The sequence below is a fragment of the Salmo salar genome, chromosome ssa26 (assembly GCF_905237065.1).
Source record: "Salmo salar chromosome ssa26, Ssal_v3.1, whole genome shotgun sequence".
Classification (NCBI taxonomy): domain Eukaryota; kingdom Metazoa; phylum Chordata; class Actinopteri; order Salmoniformes; family Salmonidae; genus Salmo; species Salmo salar.
The window spans coordinates 55,626,487-55,654,345 of record NC_059467.1 but is presented as its reverse complement, the minus strand read 5'-3'; the positions used below and the strand labels follow the sequence as shown (position 1 = coordinate 55,654,345).

At 49.4% G+C, this 27,859-nt stretch overlaps 1 protein-coding gene across 1 annotated transcript in view; it reads left to right on the top strand.

The window, feature by feature from the left end:
- The first annotated feature begins 526 nt into the window (after positions 1-526).
- Positions 527-27,859, top strand: part of LOC106595813 (NT-3 growth factor receptor) — a 141,157-nt gene continuing 113,824 nt past the window's right edge. Inside the window, exons 1-2 of the mRNA XM_045708728.1 lie at positions 527-1,320; positions 24,651-24,725. Coding sequence (XP_045564684.1) covers positions 1,076-1,320; positions 24,651-24,725 — 320 coding nt within the window. The 5' untranslated portion in view covers positions 527-1,075. The remainder of the gene's footprint in view (positions 1,321-24,650; positions 24,726-27,859) is intronic.

The window sequence follows — 27,859 nt, the reverse complement described above, 5'->3', positions numbered from 1 at the left end:
TTTCAACTCTACGGACAATTCCTTCGACCTCATGGCTTGATTTTTGCTCTTACATGCACCTTATATAAATAGGTTTGTGCCTTTCCAAATCATGTCCAATCAATTGAATTGACCACAGGTGGACTCCAATCAAAATGTAGAAACATCTCAAGGATGATCAATGGAAACAGGATGCACCTGAGATCAATTTATAGTCTCATAGCAAAGGGTCTGAATACTTATGTAAATAAGGTATTTCTGTTTTTAAATTTTTTGTACATTTGCAAATAAATCTAAAAAACAGTTTTTGCTTTATTATTATGGTGTATTGTGAGTAGATTGATGAGGAAAACCTTTCATTTAATCCATTTTAGAATAAGGCTGTAATGTAACAAAATGTGGAAGGGGTTTGAATACTTTCCGGTTTACATTTACATTTTAGTCATTTAGTAGACGCTCTTATCCAGAGTGACTTACAGTAGTGAATGCGTACATTCCTTAAAAAAAATAATAAAATATCCGTACTGGTCCCCCGTGGGAATCGAACCCACAACCCTGGCATTGCAAACACCATGCTCTACCAACTGATTAACCTCCGGTATTCCCAGGTGACCCTGCTCTGCTTTACCAGCAGGAGGGACATGATGCTTGGTACCAACTTCTGCTCTGTTCATTTTCCCTTCAAGTCCTCTTTGCTACGACGAGTCCGACCGTGGAGAACTTGTAGCCCCGGTAACGTTACAAGCGTACAGACACGACCGTGAAACCTAGAATAAACTACACCGGTAGTTAAACGATGAAAAGAGAACGAAGGCTGTGCATTTTACGCTTTCATATCTTTACCGTTTTTTGTATTTTCCTCATCGGGGTCTTGGAAAACGGGAGACCATAAGGACACTACAGAAGCGAGCCTATAACAGGCATACTCTCCTTCAACACGCATGGTCAGGCACTCCGCGCGTCGTCCTCGCACGGTCACTGAAACACAACCAGGACCAAAACAATCATATCTACAATTCTACTCTAGCCCACAAAAACGGAGACTTATTTTTTTGTGGGGGGGGGGGGGGATAAAGACCCGTTTCTCAACCGAGTCATGGATCTGTGGTCGTACTGGAGTAAGATGTACTGTCGGATGGTATTGTTCCTGTTCTGTGTTTTCCAGGATTATCTCACCTCGATGTTAGACTGTCCGCCAACCTGCAGCTGCTCTCTCACCGAGATATATTGTAATAAAACCGACAACGGGAAATTCTTCCCTTTACTGGCTCTCCAAGACACCGGGAGATCGGGCAATAGCAGTGTCGATATAACTGAGCTTTTCAAGAATATCTCTTCCATGTAAGTAGCCTGCCCTGCAGTAAAATGGAAATGTTTGAAGTGTTTTAACTATCCATTGTGTAGATAGTTATGCCCTTATTGATTATAAATGCCGTATGAGTTTCCTTCATACCCGCAGTATCATTCAGTCGTAATGATTGAGTTCACACTCCTGTAATCGAAGGCTATTCGACTATAAGACGTTGATTTAATAAATCCGTAATGTTCATCTTCTTCACAGCAATATGTCAGATTGTATTGGTCCCAAGACTGATACAAAGGTATTGTTGTATTTAATTAAATAATGGTTGGAGTTGTATTCGTTGTATACCAGATCATTAACCTATAAATAGCCGATGCGTCCATCCTCAAAGCGGAAGAGGTGCAACGTGACCAAAAGGAAAATCTTTCTTTGTAACATGACAGTAGTCTTATCGTAACACGGTAAAAGACCCAGTTAAAATGAGAATTATTGTCACATTATCTGTGTGGATAAATGCTGTGATATACGATGATGAAGAGGGAGCCTCCGTGAAAGAGACGGTGTTGGTTAAATGTTGATCTTTCAGCCATTTACCGACGGACTGACTGACTGACTATATACGTCTTAGAAAATATCCGTCTTGTTTTAAATAGAACAGACAGGGCACGTCTCTCGGAGGCTTTCCTTTCCTTTCCAGCCAAAGTCAGTGTTTCTCTCACTTCACACGTCATCACCATCCCCACAGTGATCCCCCTCCCTCTCTTCTCTCTCCCTCTCCCTCTCTTCTCCCTCTCTTCTCCCTCTCTCTCCTCTCTCTCTCTCTCCCTCTCCCTCTCTTCTCCCTCTCTCTCCCTCTCTCTCCTCTCTCTCTCTCTCCTCTCTCCCTCCCTCTCTCCCTCCCTCCCCCTCCCTCTCTCTCCTCTCTCTCTGATGTGTTGGACCAGTGATCCTATACCTCTCTCTCTCCTCCCTCTCTCTCTCCTCTCTCTCTGATGTGTTGGACCAGTGATCCTATACCTCTCTCTCTCCTCCCTCTCTCTCTCCTCTCTCTCTGATGTGTTGGACCAGTGATCCTATACCTCTCTCCCCCTCTCCCCTCCCTCTCTCTCCTCTCTCTCTGATGTGTTGGACCAGTGATCCTATACCTCTCTCTCTCCTCCCTCTCTCTCCTCTCTCTCTGATGTGTTGGACCAGTGATCCTATACCTCTCTCTCTCTCTCCCCCTCTCCCCTCCCTCTCTATCCTCTCTCTCTGATGTGTTGGACCAGTGATCCTATACCTCTCTCTCTCCTCCCTCTCTCTCTCCTCTCTCTCTGATGTGTTGGACCAGTGATCCTATACCTCTCTCTCTCTCTCCCCCTCTCCCCTCCCCCTCCCTCTCTCTCCGATGTGTTGGACCAGTGATCCTATACCTCTCTCTCTCTCTCCCCCTCTCCCCTCCCTCTCTCTCCTCTCTCTCTGATGTGTTGGACCAGTGATCCTATACCTCTCTCTCTCTCCCCCTCTCCCCTCCCTCTCTCTCCTCTCTCTCTGATGTGTTGGACCAGTGATCCTATACCTCTCTCTCCCCCTCTCTCCCCTCCCTCTCTCTCCTCTCTCTCTGATGTGTTGGACCAGTGATCCTATACCTCTCTCTCTCTCTCCCCCTCTCCCCTCCCTCTCTCTCCTCTCTCTCTGATGTGTTGGACCAGTGATCCTATACCTCTCTCTCTCTCCCCTCTCCCCTCCCTCTCTCTCCTCTCTCTCTGATGTGTTGGACCAGTGATCCTATACCTCTCTCTCTCTCTCCCCCTCTCTCCCCTCCCTCTCTATCCTCTCTCTCTGATGTGTTGGACCAGTGATCCTATACCTCTCTCTCTCTCCCCCTCTCTCCCCTCCCTCTCTCTCCTCTCTCTCTGATGTGTTGGACCAGTGATCCTATACCTCTCTCTCCCCCTCTCTCCCCTCCCTCTCTCTCCTCTCTCTCTGATGTGTTGGACCAGTGATCCTATACTGGCGTAGATTCCACAGCAGAGCAGACGTCACATAGCTGTTGTTGTTGTCGTTGTTGCAGTGATAAGTCAAGTCAAGGCTGTAATGTTTTAGAAGAAGGGAGGCTATATTATGACCGGCAGACGCACGAAGGCCATTAATGTGATGTGATTCGTTTTGTTTATCGTGTGAATGACATCTGAGGAACTAAGCTACTCTCTCACCCCATCTCTCGTTTTGCTCGCCACCTGCCCAGACCGCTAACTACTCTGGAGCCTTGTAGCGACTGGAGGAAAACGCGTTATAATGTTTAACATCATGTAACGGTTTGGGGTTCTGCCTTTTAAGAAATCCGGAGGTGTTTCTAATGGATTTGGCAACGCAATAGCTAAACACGTGATTGAGCTGCTCAGTCCCTCGCTGCTCAGTCCCTCGCTGCTCAGTCCCTCGCTGCTCAGTCCCTCGCCTCGCTGCCAGTCCCTCGCTGCTCAGTCCCTCGCTGCTCAGTCCCTCGCTGCTCAGTCCCTCGCTGCTCAGTCCCTCGCCGCTCAGTCCCTCGCCTCGCTGCTCAGTCCCTTGCCTCGCTGCTCAGTCCCTCGCTGCTCAGTCCCTCGCTGCTCAGTCCCTCGCTGCTCAGTCCCTCGCTGCTCAGTCCTCGCCTCGCTGCTCAGTCCCTCGCTGCTCAGTCCCTCGCTGCTCAGTCCCTCGCTGCTCAGTCCCTCGCCTCGCTGCTCAGTCCCTCGCCTCGCTGCTCAGTCCCTCGCCTCGCTGCTCAGTCCTCGCTGCTCAGTCCCTCGCTGCTCAGTCCCTCGCTGCTCAGTCCCTCGCTGCTCAGTCCCTCGCCTCGCTGCTCAGTCCCTCGCTGCTCAGTCCCTCGTCCCTCGCTGCTCAGTCCCTCGCTGCTCAGTCCCTCGCTGCTGCTCAGTCCCTCGCTGCTGCTCAGTACCTCGCTGCTCAGTCCCTCGCTGCTCAGTCCCTCGCCTCGCTGCTCAGTCCCTCGCCTCGCTGCTCAGTCCCTCGCCTCGCTGCTCAGTCCCTCGCCTCGCTGCTCAGTCCCTCGCTGCTCAGTCCCTCGCTGCTCAGTCCCTCGCAGCTCAGTCCCTCGCTGCTCAGTCCCTCGCTGCTCAGTCCCTCGCTGCTCAGTCCCTCGCCTCGCTGCTCAGTCCCTCGCTGCTCAGTCCCTCGCCTCGCTGCTCAGTCCCTCGCTGCTCAGTCCCTCGCTGTCTCCCCCTCGCTGCTCAGTCCCTCGCTGCTCAGTCCCTCGCTGCTGCTCAGTCCCTCGCTGCTGCTCAGTACCTCGCTGCTCAGTCCCTCGCCTCGCTGCTCAGTCCCTCGCTGCTCAGTCCCTCGCTGCTCAGTCCCTCGCTGCTCAGTCCCTCGCTGCTCAGTACCTCGCAGCTCAGTCCCTCGCTGCTCAGTCCCTCGCTGCTCAGTCCCTCGCTGCTCAGTCCCTCGCTGCTCAGTCCCTCGCCTCGCTGCTCAGTCCCTCGCTGCTCAGTCCCTCGCTGCTCAGTCCCTCGCCTCGCTGCTCAGTCCCTCGCTGCTCAGTCCCTCGCTGCTCAGTCCCTCGCCTCGCTGCTCAGTCCCTCGCTGCTCAGTCCCTCGCCTCGCTGCTCAGTCCCTCGCTGCTGCTCAGTCCCTCGCCTCGCTGCTCAGTCCCTCGCCTCGCTGCTCAGTCCCTCGCCTCGCTGCTCAGTCCCTCGCCTCGCTGCTCAGTCCCTCGCCTCGCTGCTCAGTCCCTCGCTGCTCAGTACCTCGCTGCTCAGTACCTCGTGTATTTGGGACCCAGGGCTACAGTGTATTTGGGACCCATGGCTACAGTGTATTTGGGACCCATGGCTACAGTGTATTTGGGACCCAGGGCTACAGTGTATTTGGGACCCAGGGCTACAGTGTATTTGGGACCCAGGGCTACAGAGTATTTGGGACCCAGGGCTACAGTGTATTTGGGACCCAGGGCTACAGTGTATTTGGGACCCAGGGCTACAGTGTATTTGGGACCCAGGGCTACAGAGTATTTGGGACCCAGGGCTACAGTGTATTTGGGACCCAGGGCTACAGAGTATTTGGGACCCAGGGCTACAGTGTATTTGGGACCCAGGGCTACAGTGTATTTGGGACCCAGGGCTACAGTGTATTTGGGACCCAGGGCTACAGTGTATTTGGGACCCAGGGCTACAGTGTATTTGGGACCCAGGGCTACAGTGTATTTGGGACCCAGGGCTACAGTGTATTTGGGACCCAGGGCTACAGAGTATTTGGGACCCAGGGCTACAGTGTATTTGGGACCCAGGGCTACAGTGTATTTGGGACCCAGGGCTACAGAGTATTTGGGACCCAGGGCTACAGAGTATTTGGGACCCAGGGCTACAGAGTATTTGGGACCCAGGGCTACAGAGTATTTGGGACCCAGGGCTACAGAGTATTTGGGACCCAGGGCTACAGAGTATTTGGGACCCAGGGCTACAGTGTATTTGGGACCCAGGGCTACAGTGTATTTGGGACCCAGGGCTACAGTGTATTTGGGACCCAGGGCTACAGAGTATTTGGGACCCAGGGCTACAGAGTATTTGGGACCCAGGGCTACAGAGTATTTGGGACCCAGGGATACAGTGTATTTGGGACCCAGGGCTACAGAGTATTTGGGACCCAGGGCTACAGTGTATTTGGGACCCAGGGATACAGTGTATTTGGGACCCAGGGCTACAGTGTATTTGGGACCCAGGGATACAGTGTATTTGGGACCCAGGGCTACAGTGTATTTGGGACCCAGGGCTACAGTGTATTTGGGACCCAGGGCTACAGTGTATTTGGGACCCAGGGCTACAGTGTATTTGGGACCCAGGGATACAGTGTATTTGGGACCCAGGGCTACAGAGTATTTGGGACCCAGGGCTACAGTGTATTTGGGACCCAGGGCTACAGTGTATTTGGGACCCAGGGCTACAGTGTATTTGGGACCCAGGGCTACAGTGTATTTGGGACCCAGGGACACAGTGTATTTGGGACCCAGGGCTACAGTGTATTTGGGACCCAGGGACACAGTGTATTTGGGACCCAGGGCTACAGAGTATTTGGGACCCAGGGCTACAGAGTATTTGGGACCCAGGGCTACAGTGTATTTGGGACCCAGGGCTACAGTGTATTTGGGACCCAGGGCTACAGTGTATTTGGGACCCAGGGATACAGTGTATTTGGGACCCAGGGATACAGTGTATTTGGGACCCAGGGATACAGTGTATTTGGGACCCAGGGCTACAGAGTATTTGGGACCCAGGGCTACAGAGTATTTGGGACCCAGGGCTACAGAGTATTTGGGACCCAGGGCTACAGTGTATTTGGGACCCAGGGATACAGTGTATTTGGGACCCAGGGCTACAGTGTATTTGGGACCCAGGGCTACAGTGTATTTGGGACCCAGGGCTACAGTGTATTTGGGACCCAGGGCTACAGAGTATTTGGGACCCAGGGCTACAGTGTATTTGGGACCCAGGGATACAGTGTATTTGGGACCCAGGGATACAGTGTATTTGGGACCCAGGGCTACAGTGTATTTGGGACCCAGGGCTACAGTGTATTTGGGACCCAGGGCTACAGAGTATTTGGGACCCAGGGCTACAGTGTATTTGGGACCCAGGGCTACAGTGTATTTGGGACCCAGGGCTACAGTGTATTTGGGACCCAGGGCTACAGAGTATTTGGGACCCAGGGATACAGTGTATTTGGGACCCAGGGCTACAGTGTATTTGGGACCCAGGGCTACAGTGTATTTGGGACCCAGGGCTACAGTGTATTTGGGACCCAGGGCTACAGTGTATTTGGGACCCAGGGCTACAGAGTATTTGGGACCCAGGGCTACAGAGTATTTGGGACCCAGGGCTACAGTGTATTTGGGACCCAGGGATACAGAGTATTTGGGACCCAGGGATACAGTGTATTTGGGACCCAGGGCTACAGTGTATTTGGGACCCAGGGCTACAGAGTATTTGGGACCCAGGGCTACAGAGTATTTGGGACCCAGGGCTACAGTGTATTTGGGACCCAGGGCTACAGAGTATTTGGGACCCAGGGCTACAGAGTATTTGGGACCCAGGGATACAGTGTATTTGGGACCCAGGGACACAGTGTATTTGGGACCCAGGGCTACAGTGTATTTGGGACCCAGGGCTACAGAGTATTTGGGACCCAGGGCTACAGAGTATTTGGGACCCAGGGACACAGTGTATTTGGGACCCAGGGCTACAGAGTATTTGGGACCCAGGGCTACAGTGTATTTGGGACCCAGGGCTACAGTGTATTTGGGACCCAGGGCTACAGTGTATTTGGGACCCAGGGCTACAGTGTATTTGGGACCCAGGGCTACAGTGTATTTGGGACCCAGGGGCTACAGTGTATTTGGGACCCAGGGCTACAGTGTATTTGGGACCCAGGGCTACAGTGTATTTGGGACCCAGGGCTACAGTGTATTTGGGACCCAGGGCTACAGTGTATTTGGGACCCAGGGCTACAGTGTATTTGGGACCCAGGGCTACAGTGTATTTGGGACCCAGGGCTACAGTGTATTTGGGACCCAGGGATACAGTGTATTTGGGACCCAGGGCTACAGAGTATTTGGGACCCAGGGCTACAGTGTATTTGGGACCCAGGGCTACAGTGTATTTGGGACCCAGGGCTACAGTGTATTTGGGACCCAGGGCTACAGTGTATTTGGGACCCAGGGCTACAGTGTATTTGGGACCCAGGGCTACAGTGTATTTGGGACCCAGGGCTACAGAATAATCTCTGTTCAGTGAGGTAAGAAGAAGATAAGGCTTCATGTAGAAAGCAGAGCTCTGTGTTTCTAGACAGCAGGCAGATGAATTCTTGTACACGCAGCTCTGCTCTGTTGAAGTGTTGGAGAGACTGAGAGGCTGCAGCTGTGGCTGCTTGATGAAGACCATTAAGAGTCCCTGCCTGCGTCCCAAATGGGACCCTATTCCCTTTTATAGTGCACTACTTTTAAACCAGAGCCAAATGGAACTTATGGAGGAATAGGGTGGCGTTTAGAGTCCCTGCCTGCGTCCCAAATGGGACCCTATTCCCTTTTATAGTGCACTACTTTTGAACCAGAGCTGAGAAAAGCATTAGCCGTGTCCTAAACGCCACCCTATTCCTCCATAAGTTCCATTTGGCTCTGGTTCAAAAGTAGTGCGCTATATAGGGAATAGGGTGTCATTTGGGCTGCAGGGTAGTCTCTCTTACATCTCCTCCTGGTACACCCTTAGAAAGAAAGGGACTATCTAGAACTAAAGACGGTTCTTCGGCTGTAGGAGAACCCATTGGAGAACCCAGGTAGAACCCTGTTAGTTCCATGTGGAAACCTTTTAGAGGGAGTAGAGGGGAGGGGGGGAGTAGAAGGGAGGGAGGGAGGGAGGGAGGGAGGGAGGGAGGGAGGGAATGGAGGGGAGGGAGGGAGTGGAGGAGAGGGAGGGAGGGAGGGAGGGAGGGAGGGAGGGAGGGAGTGGAGGAGAGGGAGGGAGGGAGGGAGGGGAGGAGAGGGAGGGAGGGAGTGGAGGAGAGGGAGGGAGGGTGGGAGGGAGGGAGGGAGGTGATCTGGGTAGGGCCATGATGCAGGTCAAGAAGAAGTTTTCTTCTTTCAGAGCAAATTGTTTGTTTTAATTTGTCTGGATCAGTTGGTGGACGTGGAGGAGACCTCTCCTGGCTCATCAGCCATCCCTAAGGCCCTGTTCATCAGCCATCCCTAAGGCCTGTAGTGGAGGAGACCTCTCCTGCTCCTCAGCCATCCCTAAGGCCTGTAGTGGAGGAGACCTCTCCTGGCTCATCAGCCATCCCTAAGGCCCTGTTCATCAGCCATCCCTAAGGCCTGTAGTGGAGGAGACCTCTCCTGCTCATCAGCCATCCCTAAGGCCCTGCTCATCAGCCATCCCTAAGGCCCTGCTCATCAGCCATCCCTAAGGCCCTGCTCATCAGCCATCCCTAAGGCCTGTAGTGGAGGAGACCTCTCCTGCTCATCAGCCATCCCTAAGGCCTGTAGTGGAGAGACCTCTCCTGCTCATCAGCCATCCTTAAGGCCTGTAGTGGAGGAGACCTCGTCTGCTCGGTAGTTACTCTGTAAAATCTGTGTTTTATTCATATCATCATGTTTGCATGAGCCTGTCTTTGTGTTAACTAGGTCAGCTTCAACATGTGAGAATTAGGAGAGGAGGAGAGAAGGGAGGAGAAGATAGAATAGCCAAAGGGGAGAGGGGAGGAGAGGAGAGGAGGGGAGGGGAGGAGAGGAGAGCAGGAGGAGGGTGGGGTGAAGGGGGGGAGGAGAGGAGAGGAGAGGAGGGGGAGGGGGAGTAGGGGGGGGAGGGGAGAGGGGGGAGGAGAGGAGAGGAGAGAAGGGAGGAGAAGATAGAATAGCCAAAGGACAAAAGGGGAGAGGGGAGGAGAGGAGAGGAGGAGGGGGGTGGGGTGGGGTGGAGGGGGGAGGAGAGGAGAGGAGAGGAGGGGAGGAGGGGGTGGGGTGGAGGGGGGAGGAGAGGAGAGGAGAGGAGGGGAGGGGGGAGTAGGGGGAGGGGAGAGGGGGGGAGGAGAGGAGAGGAGAGAAGGGAGGAGAAGATAGAATAGCCAAAGGACAAAAGGGGAGAGGAGAGGAGAGGAGGAGGGGGGTGGGGTGGAGGGGGGAGGAAAGGAGAGGAGAGGAGAGGAAGAGGGGGTGGGGTGGAGGGGGAGGAGAGGAGAGGAGGGGAGGAGGGGGGTGGGGTGGAGGGGGGAGGAGAGGAGAGGAGAGGAGGGGAGGAGGGGGGGTGGGGTGGAGGGGGGAGGAAAGGAGAGGAGGGGAGGGGGAGCAGGGTGGAGGGGAGAGGGGGGAGGCGAGGAGGGGGAGGGGAGGAGAGGGGAGGAGGGGGAGGGGGAGGGGGGGGGGCGAGGGGGGAGGAGAAAGTGCTGCGTTTGGATCCCCTGCATACAGAGCTGTAATGAAAAGACCAGTCTTCTCCCACGCAGTCACACATCTGCAGCTAGGGAGGAGGGAGGATGAGAGGAGGGAGGATGGGAGGAGGGAGGAGGGAGGATGGGAGGAGGGAGGATGGAGGATGGGAGGAGGATGGGAGGAGGGAGGGAGGAGGGGGGAGCGAGGAGGGAGGATGGGAGGAGGGAGGATGGGAGAAGAGGAGGAGGGAGGAGCGAGGAGGGAGGAGGGGAGGAGGGAGGAGGGAGGATGGGAGGAGGGGGGAGCGAGGAGGGAGGATGGGAGGAGGGAGGATGGGAGGAGGGAGGATGGGAGAAGGGAGGAGGGAGGAGGGGGGGAGCGAGGAGGGAGGATGGGAGGAGGGAGGATGGGAGAAGGGAGGAGGGGAGGAGGGAGGAGGGAGGATGGGAGGAGGGAGGGAGGGAGGAGCGGGAACACGCATACTAATGAAGCATCTGTATCTTAATAATCAGAAGATGCTTTGAGAACTAGAACCTGGAACAGGAAGGCTACGCTAGCAACATAAAGGCAGAGGGACCTGAAGGCTACGCTAGCAACATAAAGGCAGAGGGATGTGAAGGCTACGCTAGCAACATAAAGGCAGAGAGATGGGAAGGCTACGCTAGCAACATAAAGGCAGAGGGATGGGAAGGCTACGCTAGCAACATAAAGGCAGAGGGATGTGAAGGCTACGCTAGCAACATAAAGGCAGAGGGACCTGAAGGCTACGCTAGCAACATAAAGGCAGAGAGATGGGAAGGCTACGCTAGTAACAAAGGCAGAGGGATGTGAAGGCTACGCTAGCAACATAAAGGCAGAGGGATGGGAAGGCTACGCTAGCAACATAAAGGCAGAGAGATGGGAAGGCTACGCTAGCAACATAAAGGCAGAGGGACCTGAAGGCTACGCTAGCAACATAAAGGCAGAGAGATGGGAAGGCTACGCTAGCAACATAAAGGCAGAGGGATGTGAAGGCTACGCTAGCAACATAAAGGCAGAGAGATGTGAAGGCTACGCTAGCAACATAAAGTCAGAGAGATGGGAAGGCTACGCTAGCAACATAAAGGCAGAGAGATGGGAAGGCTACGCTAGCAACATAAAGGCAGAGGGATGGGAAGGCTACGCTAGCAACATAAAGGCAGAGGGATGTGAAGGCTACGCTAGCAACATAAAGGCAGAGGGATGTGAAGGCTACGCTAGCAACATAAAGGCAGAGAGATGTGAAGGCTACGCTAGCAACATAAAGGCAGAGAGATGGGAAGGCTACGCTAGCAACATAAAGGCAGAGGGATGGGAAGGCTACGCTAGCAACATAAAGGCAGAGGGACCTGAAGGCTACGCTAGCAACATAAAGGCAGAGGGATGGGAAGGCTACGCTAGCAACATAAAGGCAGAGGGATGTGAAGGCTACGCTAGCAACATAAAGGCAGAGGGATGTGAAGGCTACGCTAGCAACATAAAGGCAGAGGGATGTGAAGGCTACGCTAGCAACATAAAGGCAGAGAGATGGGAAGGCTACGCTAGCAACATAAAGGCAGAGGGACCTGAAGGCTACGCTAGCAACATAAAGGCAGAGGGATGGGAAGGCTACGCTAGCAACATAAAGGTAGAGAGATGGGAAGGCTACGCTAGCAACATAAAGGCAGAGAGATGGGAAGGCTACGCTAGCAACATAAAGGCAGAGGGACCTGAAGGCTACGCTAGCAACATAAAGGCAGAGGGACCTGAAGGCTACGCTAGCAACATAAAGGCAGAGGGATGGGAAGGCTACGCTAGCAACATAAAGGGAGAGGGATGTGAAGGCTACGCTAGCAACATAAAGGCAGAGAGATGGGAAGGCTACGCTAGCAACATAAAGGCAGAGGGATGGGAAGGCTACGCTAGCAACATAAAGGCAGAGGGATGTGAAGGCTACGCTAGCAACATAAAGGCAGAGGGACCTGAAGGCTACGCTAGCAACATAAAGGCAGAGAGATGGGAAGGCTACGCTAGCAACATAAAGGCAGAGGGATGTGAAGGCTACGCTAGCAACATAAAGGCAGAGGGACCTGAAGGCTACGCTAGCAACATAAAGGCAGAGGGATGGGAAGGCTACGCTAGCAACATAAAGGGAGAGGGATGTGAAGGCTACGCTAGCAACATAAAGGCAGAGGGACCTGAAGGCTACGCTAGCAACATAAAGGCAGAGGGATGTGAAGGCTACGCTAGCAACATAAAGGCAGAGGGATGTGAAGGCTACGCTAGCAACATAAAGGCAGAGGGATGTGAAGGCTACGCTAGCAACATAAAGGCAGAGGGATGTGAAGGCTACGCTAGCAACATAAAGGCAGAGGGATGTGAAGGCTACGCTAGCAACATAAAGGCAGAGGGATGTGAAGGCTACGCTAGCAACATAAAGGCAGGGGGATGTGAAGGCTACGCTAGCAACATAAAGGCAGAGGGATGTGAAGGCTACGCTAGCAACATAAAGGCAGAGGGATGTGAAGGCTACGCTAGCAACATAAAGGCAGAGGGATGTGAAGGCTACGCTAGCAACATAAAGGCAGAGAGATGGGAAGGCTACGCTAGCAACATAAAGGCAGAGAGATGGAGGGCTCTGCCCAGGTAGAGAGGTGGAGGGCTCTGCCCAGGTAGAGAGGTGGAGGGCTCTGCCCAGGTAGAGAGATGGAGGGCTCTGCCCAGGTAGAGAGATGGAGGGCTCTGCCCAGGTAGAGAGGTGGAGGGCTCTGCCCAGGTAGAGAGAGGTGGAGTGCTCTGCCCAGGTAGAGAGAGATGGAGGGCTCTGCCCAGGTAGAGAGAGATGGAGGGCTCTGCCCAGGTAGAGAGGTGGAGGGCTCTGCCCAGGTAGAGAGGTGGAGGGCTCTGCCCAGGTAGAGAGGTGGAGGGCTCTGCCCAGGTAGAGAGGTGGAGGGCTCTGCCCAGGTAGAGAGGTGGAGGGCTCTGCCCAGGTAGAGAGGTGGAGGGCTCTGCCCAGGTAGAGAGCTGACCGTTCTTGCTATTGCCTGACTATCTTGCCCATCCTATTTTTCTGTGTAACCTTGATATTCCCAAACCAGCAAGTCAAGAAGTATCACAGAATGCTCTCAATGAATGATTTATAAAAGAGAACCGTGATGGTTAGATCAACAGTAAGAAAGTGCAGTTTCCGTAGGAAATACAGTCTCTGTTGGCCTTTGTTAATTAAGGATCGGCGTCCTGTCAACGGGACAGTTGTAAATCATGCAGTGTGTTATGTCAAGATTGCAGATTTTAGAGAAACAACAAATGTCGGTACATATAAGTGTCTTATGTCGGCTGAAAGCTTAAATTCTTGTTAATGTAACTGCACTGTCTGATTTACAGTAGCTATTACTGCGGAAAAATGGCATGCTATTGTTTGAGGAGAGCTCCTAACAACAAAACACTTTTTTTCACCGCGATAGGTTTGATAAATTCACCTCTGAAGGTGAAATGTGTACTTACATTCTGAAATCTTGCTCCGATTTATCATCCAAAGGGTCCCAGAGATAACATGAAGGGTCGTTTTGTTAGATAAAATTCATTTTTTCATATCCTAAAAAGGTCCATATAGCATGCACGATCGATTTTGTATTTCCACTCTGTGAAAATCTCACCCTAAACGTTGGTTCAACGAGTCAAATCACGTTCGTATCTATTCCTCAGAGATCCTAGAAGGTAACCAGACTTCACTATATCATTAGGGGTGTAGTATATCCTATAGGACACCATATTTGGTCAGAGAGCGACGCCTTTATGGCACGCCGATGACGCGGGCGGTCTTCACTTGAACAACTGTATCTTTGTCAAATAAGCACCAATAGGGGTCAAAGAAAGCTAGCTAGATAGCCAATGAGCTGGGCTTTACGGGAGTATCCGGAAACCATGTATATGTCGTAAAATGTAGCTACTAACCTTGTACGACAGCATGTCTTTTCCTTTTGGACAAAAAATTATAAGGATATTCAGAGCTATGAAGTTATAAAAACTGGTTGTTTTGCAAATGTTGAATTTATAATATGGCTACTAATACTTGGAAAACTAAATCAAAGTCCAAGTATACAGATTTGACGATATTCTTGCAGAAAAAATGTTATATGAATGCAAATGTCTCCTTCACGATTTGCCCAAATGTACCTGGGTGACTTCACACTAAATGTCATGTAGTTCACTCATACTTCAAGTTATCCATCTGAAACTTTGCACACACACTGCTGCCCTCTTGTGGACACTATCGGAATTACAACCAGACTGGTGGCTATAACTATTACCTTTCTCTTGCATTTCAAATACGGTGGTAGAAAAAGACCGGTTGGTTTTTTTTCTTTATATTTTCTTCTACCAGATCTATTGTGTTATATTCTCCTACATTAATTTCACATTTCCATAAACTTCAAAGTCTTTCCTTTCAAATGGTACCAATAACATGCATATCCTTGCTTCAGGGCCTGAGCTACAGGCAGTTAGATTTGGGTACGTCATTTTAGGCGAAAATTGGGGGGAAAAAATGGGGCTATTGAAAATAGCGTCAGTACACTGATCCCAAGACAGCTTGTTGTCAATGACTAGCCCAAGGTATTTGTACTCCTCCACTATGTCAATGGGCTCACCTTTTTATCAGTGATGGTGTGTGCATGGTAGTTCCTTCAAAAGCACAGTTCCCGCTCAGCCCATTCAAAACTGTTCGCTGCTCTGGCACCCCAATGGTGGACCAAGCTCCCTCACGACGCCAGGACAGCGGAGTCAATCACCACCTTCCGGAGACACCTGAAACCCCACCTCTTTAAGGAATACCTGGGATAGGATAAAGTAATCCTTCTAACCCCCCCCCCAAAAAAAGATATAGATGTACTATTGTAAAGTGGTTGTTCCACTGGATATCATAAGGTGAATGCACCAATTTGTAAGTCGCTCCGGATAAGAGCATCTGTAAATGTAAATGTAAAAGTCAAACACCAGATCCCTTGTTTTTGATGTATTTAGATGGGGTGAGAGTCATTCAGAGTCGGGTCCGTGCTCCGTCTCATCCCCTTCGAGAAGACTGACCCAATGCAGTATCGATCAGGTGGTTCCCTGGGAACCCGGCACTGGCAGCTGTCTGGTGATAGAACACGGCCCTGTGGGGTTCCACTGCCCTGTGGAGTTCCACCTGATATAGTACGTATAGTACTGGTGCTAGAACACGGCCCTGTGGGGTTCCACCTGATATAGTACTGGTGATAGAACTCTACCCTGTGGGGTTCCACCTGATATAGTACTGGTGATAGAACTCTACCCTGTGGGGTTCCACCTGATATAGTACTGGTGATAGAACTCTACCCTGTGGGGTTCCACCTGATATAGTACGTATAGTACTGGTGATAGAACACTGCCCTGTGGGGTTCCACCTGATATAGTACTGGTGATAGAACACCCTGTGGGGTTCCACCTGATATAGTACTGGTGATAGAACACCCTGTGGGGTTCCACCTGATATAGTACTGGTGATAGAACACCCTGTGGGGTTCCACCTGATATAGTACTGGTGATAGAACACCCTGTGGGGTTCCACCTGATATAGTACTGGTGATAGAACACTGCCCTGTGGGGTTCCACCTGATATAGTACTGGTGATAGAACACCCTGTGGGGTTCCACCTGATATAGTACTGGTGATAGAACACTGCCCTGTGGGGTTCCACCTGATATAGTACTGGTGATAGAACACTGCCCTGTGGGGTTCCACCTGATATAGTACTGGTGTTAGAACACGGCCCTGTGGGGTTCCACCTGATATAGTACTGGTGATAGAACACTGCCCTGTGGGGTTCCAACTGATATAGTACTGGTGTTAGAACACGGCCCTGTGGGGTTCCACCTGATACTGTGGGGTTTACTGCCCTCCATGGGGTTTACTGCCCTCCATGGGGTTTACTGCCCTCCATGGGGTTTACTGCCCTCCATGGGGTTTACTGCCCTCCATGGGGTTTACTGCCCTCCATGGGGTTTACTGCCCTCCATGGGGTTTACTGCCCTCCATGGGGTTTACTGCCCTCCATGGGGGTTTACTGCCCTCCATGGGGGTTTACTGCCCTCCATGGGGTTTACTGCCCTCCATGGGGTTTACTGCCCTCCATGGGGTTTACTGCCCTCCATGGGGGTTTACTGCCCTCCATGGGGTTTACTGCCCTCCATGGGGGTTTACTGCCCTCCATGGGGGTTTACTGCCCTCCATGGGGTTTACTGCCCTCCATGGGGTTTACTGCCCTCCATGGGGGTTTACTGCCCTCCATGGGGTTTACTGCCCTCCATGGGGTTTACTGCCCTCCATGGGGTTTACTGCCCTCCATGGGGTTTACTGCCCTCCATGGGGTTTACTGCCCTCCATGGGGTTTACTGCCCTCCATGGGGGTTTACTGCCCTCCATGGGGTTTACTGCCCTCCATGGGGTTTACTGCCCTCCATGGGGGTTTACTGCCCTCCATGGGGGTTTACTGCCCTCCATGGGGTTTACTGCCCTCCATGGGGTTTACTGCCCTCCATGGGGTTTACTGCCCTCCATGGGGTTTACTGCCCTCCATGGGGTTTACTGCCCTCCATGGGGTTTACTGCCCTCCATGGGGGTTTACTGCCCTCCATGGGGTTTACTGCCCTCCATGGGGGTTTACTGCCCTCCATGGGGGTTTACTGCCCTCCATGGGGGTTTACTGCCCTCCATGGGGTTTACTGCCCTCCATGGGGGTTTACTGCCCTCCATGGGGGTTTACTGCCCTCCATGGGGGTTTACTGCCCTCCATGGGGTTTACTGCCCTCCATGGGGTTTACTGCCCTCCATGGGGGTTTACTGCCCTCCATGGGGGTTTACTGCCCTCCATGGGGTTTACTGCCCTCCATGGGGTTTACTGCCCTCCATGGGGTTTACTGCCCTCCATGGGGTTTACTGCCCTCCATGGGGTTTACTGCCCTCCATGGGGGTTTACTGCCCTCCATGGGGTTTACTGCCCTCCATGGGGTTTACTGCCCTCCATGGGGGTTTACTGCCCTCCATGGGGGTTTACTGCCCTCCATGGGGTTTACTGCCCTCCAGATGCATGTTCACCAGATGTAGATCAAAAGGATGGCATCATCTGTCCATCTCTCTGACCGGTATGCAAATTGGAGGGGGTCAATAAGGGGGTGTTGATGATGTATGCAAATTGGAGGGGGTCAATTAGGGGGTGTTGATGATGTATGCAAATTGGAGGGGGTCAATAAAGAGGGTGTTGATGGTGTATGCAAATTGGAGGGGGTCAATAAGGGGTGTTGATGATGTATGCAAATTGGAGGGGGTCAATAAAGAGGGTGTTGATAATGTATGCAAATTTGAGGGGGTCAATAAGGGGGTGTTGATGATGTATGCAAATTGGAGGGGGTCAATAAAGAGGGTGTTGATGGTGTATGCAAATTGGAGGGGGTCAATAAGGGGGTGTTGATGATGTATGCAAATTGGAGGGGGTCAATAAAGAGGGTGTTGATGATGTATGCAAATTGGAGGGGGTCAATAAAGAGGGTGTTGATGGTGTATGCAAATTGGAGGGGGTCAATAAGGGGGTGTTGATGATGTATGCAAATTGGAGGGGGTCAATAAGGGGGTGTTGATGATGTATGCAAATTGGAGGGGGTCAATAAGGGGGTGTTGATGATGTATGCAAATTTAAGGGGGTCAATAAGGGGGTGTTGATGATGTATGCAAATTGGAGGGGGTCAATAAAGAGGGTGTTGATGATGTATGCAAATTGAAGGGGGTCAATAAAGAGGGTGTTGATGATATATGCCTTGATGATCTTTTCAAGAGATTTAATCAAGAGAGAGGTCATAGCGACAGGTCTGTAATCATTTGATGCAGACGGATGAGAGTTTTTTTTGGGACAAGGTACAACAATAGATTTGTTTTCCATAAAGATGTAATTTCCAATGTATCCAGGGACCGCTGAAACAGAGAGCAGAAGACACCTCTCAGCTGAACAGGGTTTCAAGACACGACCACTGATGTTATCAGGCCCCGGGCTCTTTCGTGCCTCAGCGCTTTTGACTTCCTCATCGATGACAAGCGTGCTCTTGGTTGCCATGACACCCTCCTCCAGACAGGCCAGGGGAGTGGGGGCGACCCCTTTTTCAAAGCGGGTGAAGAATTTGTTTAGTTCATTGGCTGTAGAGAGGCTGTGTTTGTGTGTGTGTGTGAGGACAGCAACATAAAGTCACAGGGATGTGTGTGAGGACAGCCTTTCCGTTCACCTTTCGCACCCCTGATGAGTCTTCAGTAAAGACTTAAAGGTCGAGACAGAGTCTGCGTCTCTCACATGGGTAGGCAGACCATTCCATAAAAATGGAGCTCTATAGGAGAAAGCCCTACCTCCAGCCGTTTGCTTAGAAATTCTAGGGACAATTAGGAGGCCTGCGTCTTGTGACCGTAGCGTACGTGTAGGTATGTACGGCAGGACCAAATCGGAAAGATAGGTAGGAGCAAGCCCATGTAATGCTTTGTAGGTTAGCAGTAAAACCTTGAAATCAGCCCTTGCCTTAACAGGAAGCCAGTGTAGGGAGGCTAGCACTGGAGTAATATGATCACAATTTTTGGTTCTAGTCAGGATTCTAGCAGCCGTATTTAGCACTAACTAAAGTTTGTTTAGTGCTTTATCCGGGTAGCCGGAAAGTAGAGCATTGCAGTAGTCTAACCTAGAAGTGACAAAAGCATGGATTAATTTTTCTGCATCATTTGTGGACAGAAAGTTTCAGATTTTTGCAATGTTACGTAGATGGAAAAAAGCTGTCCTTGAAACAGTCTTGATATGTTCTTCAAAAGAGAGATCAGGGTCCGGAGTAACGCCTGAGGTCCTTCACAGTTTTATTTGAGACGACTGTACAACCATCAAGGTTAATTGTCAGATTCAACAGAAGATCTCTTTGTTTCTTGGGACCTAGAACAAGCATCTCTGTTTTGTCCGAGTTTAAAAGTAGAAAGTTTGCAGCCATCCACTTGCTTATGTCTGAAACACAGGCATCTAGCGAGGGCAATTTTGTGGCTTCACCATGTTTCATTGAAATGTACAGCTGTGTGTCGTCCGCATAGCAGTGAAATTTAACATTATGTTTTCAAATGACATCACCAAGAGGTAAAATATATAGTGAAAACAATAGTGGTCCTGAAACGGAATCTTGAGGAACACCGAAATTTACAGTTGATTTGTCAGAGGACAAACCATTCACAGAGACAAACTGATATCTTTCTGACAGATAAGACCTAAACCAGTCCAGAACTTGTCCATGCAGACCAATTTGGGTTTCCAATCTCTCCAAAAGAATGTGGCGATCGATGGTATCAAAAGCGGCACTAAGATCTAGGAGCACGAGGACAGATGCAGAGCCTCAGTCTGACGCCATTAAAAGGTAATTTACCACCTTCACAAGTGCAGTCTCAGTGCTATGATGGGGTCTAAAACCAGACTGAAGCGTTTCGTATACATTGTTTGTCTTCAGGAAGGCAGTGAGTTGCTGCGCAACAGCTTTTTCAATTTTTTTTGAGAGGAATGGAAGATTCGATATAGACCGATTAGTTTTTTATATTTTCTGGGTCAAGGTTTGGCTTTTTCAAGAGAGGCTTTATTACTGCCACTTTTAGTGAGCTTGGTACACATCCGGTGGATAGAGAGCCGTTTATTATGTTCAACATAGGAGGGCCAAGCACAGGAAGCAGCTCTTTCAGTAGTTTAGTTGGAATAGGGTCCAGTATGCAGCTTGAAGGTTTAGAGGCCATGATTATTTTCATCATTGTGTCAAGAGATATAGTACTAAAACACTTTAGTGTCTCCCTTGATCCTAGGTCCTGGCAGAGTTGTGCAGACTCAGGACAACTGAGCTTTGGAGGAATACCCAGATTTAAAGAGGAGTCTGTAATTTGCTTTCTAATGATCATGATCTTTTCTTCAAAGAAGTTCATACATTTATTACTGCTGAAGTGAGAGCCATCCTCTCTTGGGGAATGCTACTTTTTAGTTAGCTTTGCGACAGTATCAAAAATAAATTTCGGATTGTTCTTATTTTCCTCAATTAAGTTGGAAAAATAGGATGATCGAGCAGCAGTGAGGGCTCTTCGATACTGCACGGTACTGTCTTTCCAAGATAGTCGGAAGACTTCCAGTTTGGTGTGGCGCCATTTCCGTTCCAATTTTCTGGAAGCTTGCTTCAGAGCTCGTGTATTTTCTGTATACCAGGGAGCTAGTTTCTTATGACAGATGTTTTTCGTTTTTAGGGGTGCAACTGCATCTAGGGTATTGCGCAAAGTTAAATTGAGTTCCTCAGTTAGGTGGTTAACTGATTTTTGTCCTCTGACGTCCTTGGGTAGGCAGAGGGAGTCTGGAAGGGCATCAAGGAATCTTTGGGTTGTCTGAGAATTTATAGCACGACTTATATATATAAGATATATATATCTCTACCATTACCACTAGTAGTATTTATACCTCTAATATCTCTACCACCATTACCACTAGTATCATTTATACCTCTAATATCTCTACCACCATTACCACTAGTAGTATTTATACCTCTAATATCTCTACTACCGTTACCACTAGTATCATTTATACCTCTAATATCTCTACTACCATTACCACTAGTAGTATTTATACCTCTAATATCTCTACCACCATTATCACTAGTATCATTTATACCTCTAATATCTCTACTACCATTACCACTAGTAGTATTTATACCTCTAATATCTCTACTACCATTACCACTAGTAGTATTTATACCTCTAATATCTCTACCACCATTATCACTAGTATCATTTATACCTCTATCTCTACTACCATTACCACTAGTAGTATTTATACCTCTAATATCTCTACCACCATTACCACTAGTATCATTTATACCTTTAATATCTCTACTACCATTACCACTAGTATCATTTATACCTCTAATATCTCTACTACCATTACCACTAGTATCATTTATACCTCTAATATCTCTACTACCATTACCACTAGTATCATTTATACCTCTAATATCTCTACTACCATTACCACTAGTATAATTTATACCTCTAATATCTCTACCACCATTACCACTAGTAGTATTAATACCTCTAATATCTCTACTACCATTACCACTAGTATAATTTATACCTCTAATATCTCTACTACCACCATTACCACTAGTAGTATTTATACCTCTAATATCTCTACTACTATTACCACTAGTATCATTTATACCTCTAATATCTCTACTACCACCATTACCACTAGTAGTATTAATACCTCTAATATCTCTACTACCATTACCACTAGTAGTATTAATACCTCTAATATCTCTACTACCATTACCACTAGTATAATTTATACCTCTAATATCTCTACTACCACCATTACCACTAGTAGTATTTATACCTCTAATATCTCTACTACTATTACCACTAGTATCATTTATACCTCTAATATCTCTACTACCACCATTACCACTAGTAGTATTAATACCTCTAATATCTCTACTACCATTACCACTAGTAGTATTTATACCTCTAATATCTCTACTACCATTACCACTAGTATCATTTATACCTCTAATATCTCTACTACTATTACCACTAGTAGTATTTATACCTCTAATATCTCTACTACTATTACCACTAGTATCATTTATACCTCTAATATCTCTACCACCATTACCACTAGTAGTATTAATACCTCTAATATCTCTACTACCATTACCACTAGTATAATTTATACCTCTAATATCTCTACTACCACCATTACCACTAGTAGTATTAATACCTGTAATATCTCTACTACCATTACCACTAGTAGTATTTATACCTCTAATATCTCTACTACTATTACCACTAGTATCATTTATACCTCTAATATCTCTACTACCACCATTACCACTAGTAGTATTTATACCTCTAATATCTCTACCACCATTACCACTAGTAGTATTAATACCTCTAATATCTCTACTACCGTTACCACTAGTAGTATTTATACCTCTAATATCTCTACTACTATTACCACTAGTATAATTTATTCAATGACACATTCAATTAGTTAAAACCCAATTTTAGTAGGTATTGAATTCGTTTTTTAATGGCGTAGAATGCCCTGCATACTTTCTCAGCTAATTCACTGCATCATTAAGGTGTCCAGTTTAGCTTATTATTTAAACCTCAGTAATTGTATTGTGTGCAGTACTCTACATATTTAAACCTCAGTAATTGTAATGTTTACAGTACTCTACATATTTAAACCTCAGTAATTGTAGTGTGTACAGTACTCTACATATTTAAACCTCAGTAATTGTAATGTTTACAGTACTCTACATATTTAAACCTCAGTAATTGTAGTGTGTACAGTACTATATATATTTAAACCTCAGTAATTGTAGTGTGTACAGTACTCTACATATTTAAACCTCAGTAATTGTAGTGTGTACAGTACTATATATATTTCAACCTCAGTAATTGTAGTGTGTATAGTACTCTATATCTTTTGGTCTAATGCCCTGAGATCTGGATCTTCTCTGGAAAATCATTATTTTAGTCTTTTTGGGGTTTACTGCCAGGGCCCAGGTCTGGCAGTACTGCTCTAGCAGGTCCAGGCTCTGCTGTAGGCCATGTGCTGTGGGGGGTTTACTGCCAGGGCCCAGGTCTGGCAGTACTGCTCTAGCAGGTCCAGGCTCTGCTGTAGGCCATGTGCTGTGGGTGACAGCAGGCATAGGTCATCTGCGAAGAGTAGGCATTTAACCCCTGAACTGTGGAGACTAACACCAGGAGCTGAGGATTTTTCTAGAATAGTGGCCAATTCCATGATGTAAATATTGAAGATTGCAGGGCTCAGATTGCAACCCTGGCGAAAGGATCCGCCCCTGGTTAAAGAATTCTGTTATTTTCTTGCCAGTTTTGATGCTTCACATATTGCCAGTATGTTTTGATTTAATTATGTCATATGTTTTACCCCCTACACCACTTTCAATACCTTTGTAGAACAGTCCTGTATGCCAAATAGAATCAAATGCTTTAAGGAGGTCGATAAAGCAAGCGTATATATATATATTCGGTATTATTTTGGGGGACATGTTTATCTATCAGGGTGTTTAGGGTGTAAATACGACCGGTCGTGTGATGTTTTGGTATTAATTAAATTTGGCTTTTACTCAAGACATTGTGCTTATTAAGGAAGTTTAGAACTCTTACATTGATGATACTACAGAAAACCTTCCCCAGGTTACTGTCCACACAAATGCCTCTGTACTTGTTAGGGTCAAATTTGTCTCCGTTCTTAAAGATTGGGGTTATGAGTCTTTGATTCCAGATGTCAGGGAAATAACCTACACTCAGAATCAAATTAAACAGCTTTAATATAGCCAATTGACATTTTGCACTAGTGAATTTGAGCATCTCGTCTCTCTCTCTCTCCTCTCTAGTGCATCTTTCAGTATCCAACAGAATAACAGCTGTGTCACATAATTTAAATTTAAATGAATATGGATTAAAAAACTTTTGCTTAAGCAGCTACTGCTGCTCCATAACGACGGCTGCTGCTCCATAACGACGGCTGCTGCTCCATAACGACGGCTGCTGCTCCATAACGACGGCTGCTGCTCCATAACGACGACTGCTGCTCCATAACGACGGCTGCTGCTCCATAACGACGGCTGCTGCTCCATAACGACGGCTGCTGCTCCATAATGACGGCTGCTGTCCTGTTACTGCTGCTCCATAACGACGGCTGCTGCTCCATAACAACGGCTGCTGCTCCATAACGACGGCTGCTCCATAACGACTGCTGCTCCATAACGACGGCTGCTGCTCCATAACAACGGCTGCTGTCCTGTTACTGCTGCTCCATAACGATGGCTGCTGCCGTGTTACTGCTGCTCCATAACGACGGCTGCTGCTCCATAACGACGGCTGCTGCTCCATAACGACGGCTGCTGCCGTGTTACTGCTGCTCCATAACGACGGCTGCTGCTCCATAACGACGGCTGCTGCTCCATAACGACGGATGCTGTCCTGTTTCTGCTGCTCCATAATGACAGCTGCTGCTCCATAACGACGGCTGCTGCTCCATAACGACGGCTGCTGCTCCATAACGACGGCTGCTGCTCCATAACGACGGATGCTGCCCTGTTTCTGCTGCTCCATAACGACGGCTGCTGCTCCATAACGACGGATGCTGTCCTGTTTCTGCTGCTCCATAACGACGGCTGCTGCTCCATAACGACGGATGCTGCCCTGTTTCTGCTGCTCCATAACGACGGCTGCTGCTCCATAACGACGGATGCTGCCCTGTTTCTGCTGCTCCATAACGACGGATGCTGCCCTGTTTCTGCTGCTCCATAACGACGGCTGCTGCTCCATAACGACGGATGCTGTCCTGTTTCTGCTGCTCCATAGATGAATGAAAATGATTTGTTACTCTGTTTGTTTCAGACACATAGAGAACTGGAAAGGACTGCAGACTCTGAGAGATGTGGACATGGAGCTGTACACTGGACTACAGAGGCTGTAAGTGTTGATACAATGGCTAGCGTCCCAAGGGGCACTACTTTAGACCAGAGCCCTATGGCACCCTATATAGGGCACTACTTTAGACCAGAGCCCTATGGCACCCTATATAGTGCACTACTTTAGACCAGAGCCCTATGGCACCCTATTCCCTATATAGTGCACTACTTTAGACCAGAAACCTATGGCACCCTATATAGGGCACTACTTTAGACCAGAAACCTATGGCACCCTATTCCCTATATAGTGCACTACTTTAGACCAGAGCCCTATGGCACCATATTCCCTATATAGTGCACTACTTTAGACCAGAGCCCTATGGCACCATATTCCCTTTATAGTGCACTACTTTTGATTTTTGAAGTTGTGACCTATGTTTAGCAATACATCCACAGGCAGCTGTTTTAAGAAAGGCTAAGCTACGGGAATATTAGCTGCAAACGTAGAACTAGACCTCGTAGAACTAGACCTCGAGGGGGCTAGCCATGGGAATGTGTCCATTATGGGACTGGTAGAGAGGGGGCTAGCCATGGGAATGTGTCCATTATGGGACTGGTAGAGAGGGGGCTAGCCATGGGAATGTGTTCATTATGGGACTGGTAGAGAGGGGGCTAGTCATGGGAATGTGTCCATTATGGGACTGGTAGAGAGGGGGCTAGCCATGGGAATGTGTCCATTATGGGGACTGGTAGAGAGGGTGCTAGCCATAGGAATGTGTCCATTATGGGACTGTTAGAGAGGGGGCTAGCCATGGGAATGTGTTCATTATGGGGACTGGTAGAGAGGGGGCTAGCCATGGGAATGTGTCCTTTATGGGACTGGTAGAGAGGGGGCTAGCCATGGGAATGTGTCCATTATGGGACTGGTAGAGAGGGGGCTAGCCATGGGAATGTGTCCATTATGGGACTGGTAGAGAGGGTGCTAGCCATGGGAATGTGTTCATTATGGGGACTGGTAGAGAGGGGGCTAGCCATGGGAATGTGTCCATTATGGGACTGGTAGAGAGGGGGCTAGCCATGGGAATGTGTCCATTATGGGACTGGTAGAGAGGGGGCTAGCCATGGGAATGTGTCCATTATGGGACTGGTAGAGAGGGGGCTAGCCATGGGAATGTGTCCATTATGGGACTGGTAGAGAGGGGGCTAGCCATGGGAATGTGTCCATTATGGGACTGGTAGAGAGGGGGCTAGCCATGGGAATGTGTCCATTATGGGACTGGTAGAGAGGGGGCTAGCCATGGGAATGTGTCCATTATGGGACTGGTAGAGAGGGGGCTAGCCATGGGAATGTGTCCATTATGGGACTGGTAGAGAGGGGGCTAGCCATGGGAATGTGTCCATTATGGGACTGGTAGAGAGGGGGCTAGCCATGGGAATGTGTCCATTATGGGACTGGTAGAGAGGGTGCTAGCCATGGGAATGTGTCCATTATGGGACTGGTAGAGAGGGGGCTAGCCATGGGAATGTGTCCATTATGGGACTGGTAGAGAGGGGGCTAGCCATGGGAATGTGTCCATTATGGGGACTGGTAGAGAGGGTGCTAGCCATGGGAATGTGTCCATTATGGGGACTGGTAGAGAGGGGGCTAGCCATGGGAATGTGTCCATTATGGGACTGGTAGAGAGGGGGCTAGCCATGGGAATATGTCCATTATGGGACTGGTAGAGAGGGGGCTAGCCATGGGAATGTGTCCATTATGGGACTGGTAGAGAGGGGGCTAGCCATGGGAATGTGTCCATTATGGGACTGTTAGAGAGGGGGCTAGCCATGGGAATATGTCCATTATGGGACTGGTAGAGAGGGTGCTAGCCATGGGAATGTGTCCATTATGGGACTGGTAGAGAGGGGGCTAGCCATGGGAATGTGTCCATTATGGGACTGGTAGAGAGGGGGCTAGCCATGGGAATGTGTCCATTATGGGACTGGTAGAGAGGGGGCTAGCCATGGGAATGTGTCCATTATGGGACTGGTAGAGAGGGGGCTAGCCATGGGAATGTGTCCATTATGGGACTGGTAGAGAGGGGGCTAGCCATGGGAATATGTCCATTATGGGACTGGTAGAGAGGGGGCTAGCCATGGGAATGTGTCTATTATGGGGACTGGTAGAGAGGGTGCTAGCCATGGGAATGTGTCCATTATGGGACTGGTAGAGAGGGGGCTAGCCATGGGAATGTTTCCATTATGGGACTGGTAGAGAGGGGGCTAGCCATGGGAATGTGTCCATTATGGGACTGGTAGAGAGGGGGCTAGCCATGGGAATGTGTCCATTATGGGACTGGTAGAGAGGGGGCTAACCATCGGAATGTGTTCATTATGGGGACTGGTAGAGAGGGGGCTAGCCATGGGAATGTGTCCATTATGGGACTGGTAGAGAGGGGGCTAGCCATGGGAATATGTCCATTATGGGACTGGTAGAGAGGGGGCTAGCCATGGGAATGTGTCTATTATGGGGACTGGTAGAGAGGGTGCTAGCCATGGGAATGTGTCCATTATGGGGACTGGTAGAGAGGGTGCTAGCCATGGGAATGTGTCCATTATGGGGACTGGTAGAGAGGGTGCTAGCCATGGGAATGTGTCCATTATGGGACTGGTAGAGAGGGGGCTAGCCATGGGAATGTGTCCATTATGGGACTGGTAGAGAGGGGGCTAGCCATGGGAATGTGTCCATTATGGGGACTGGTAGAGAGGGGGCTAGCCATGGGAATGTGTCCATTATGGGACTGGTAGAGAGGGGGCTAGCCATGGGAATATGTCCATTATGGGACTGGTAGAGAGGGGGATAGCCATGGGAATGTGTCCATTATGGGGACTGGTAGAGAGGGTGCTAGCCATGGGAATGTGTCCATTATGGGACTGGTAGAGAGGGGGCTAGCCATGGGAATATGTCCATTATGGGACTGGTAGAGAGGGGGCTAGCCATGGGAATGTGTCTATTATGGGGACTGGTAGAGAGGGTGCTAGCCATGGGAATGTGTCTATTATGGGGACTGGTAGAGAGGGTGCTAGCCATGGGAATTTGTCCATTATGGGACTGGTAGAGAGGGGGCTAGCCATGGGAATGTGTCCATTATGGGACTGGTAGAGAGGGGGCTAGCCATGGGAATGTGTCCATTATGGGACTGGTAGAGAGGGGGC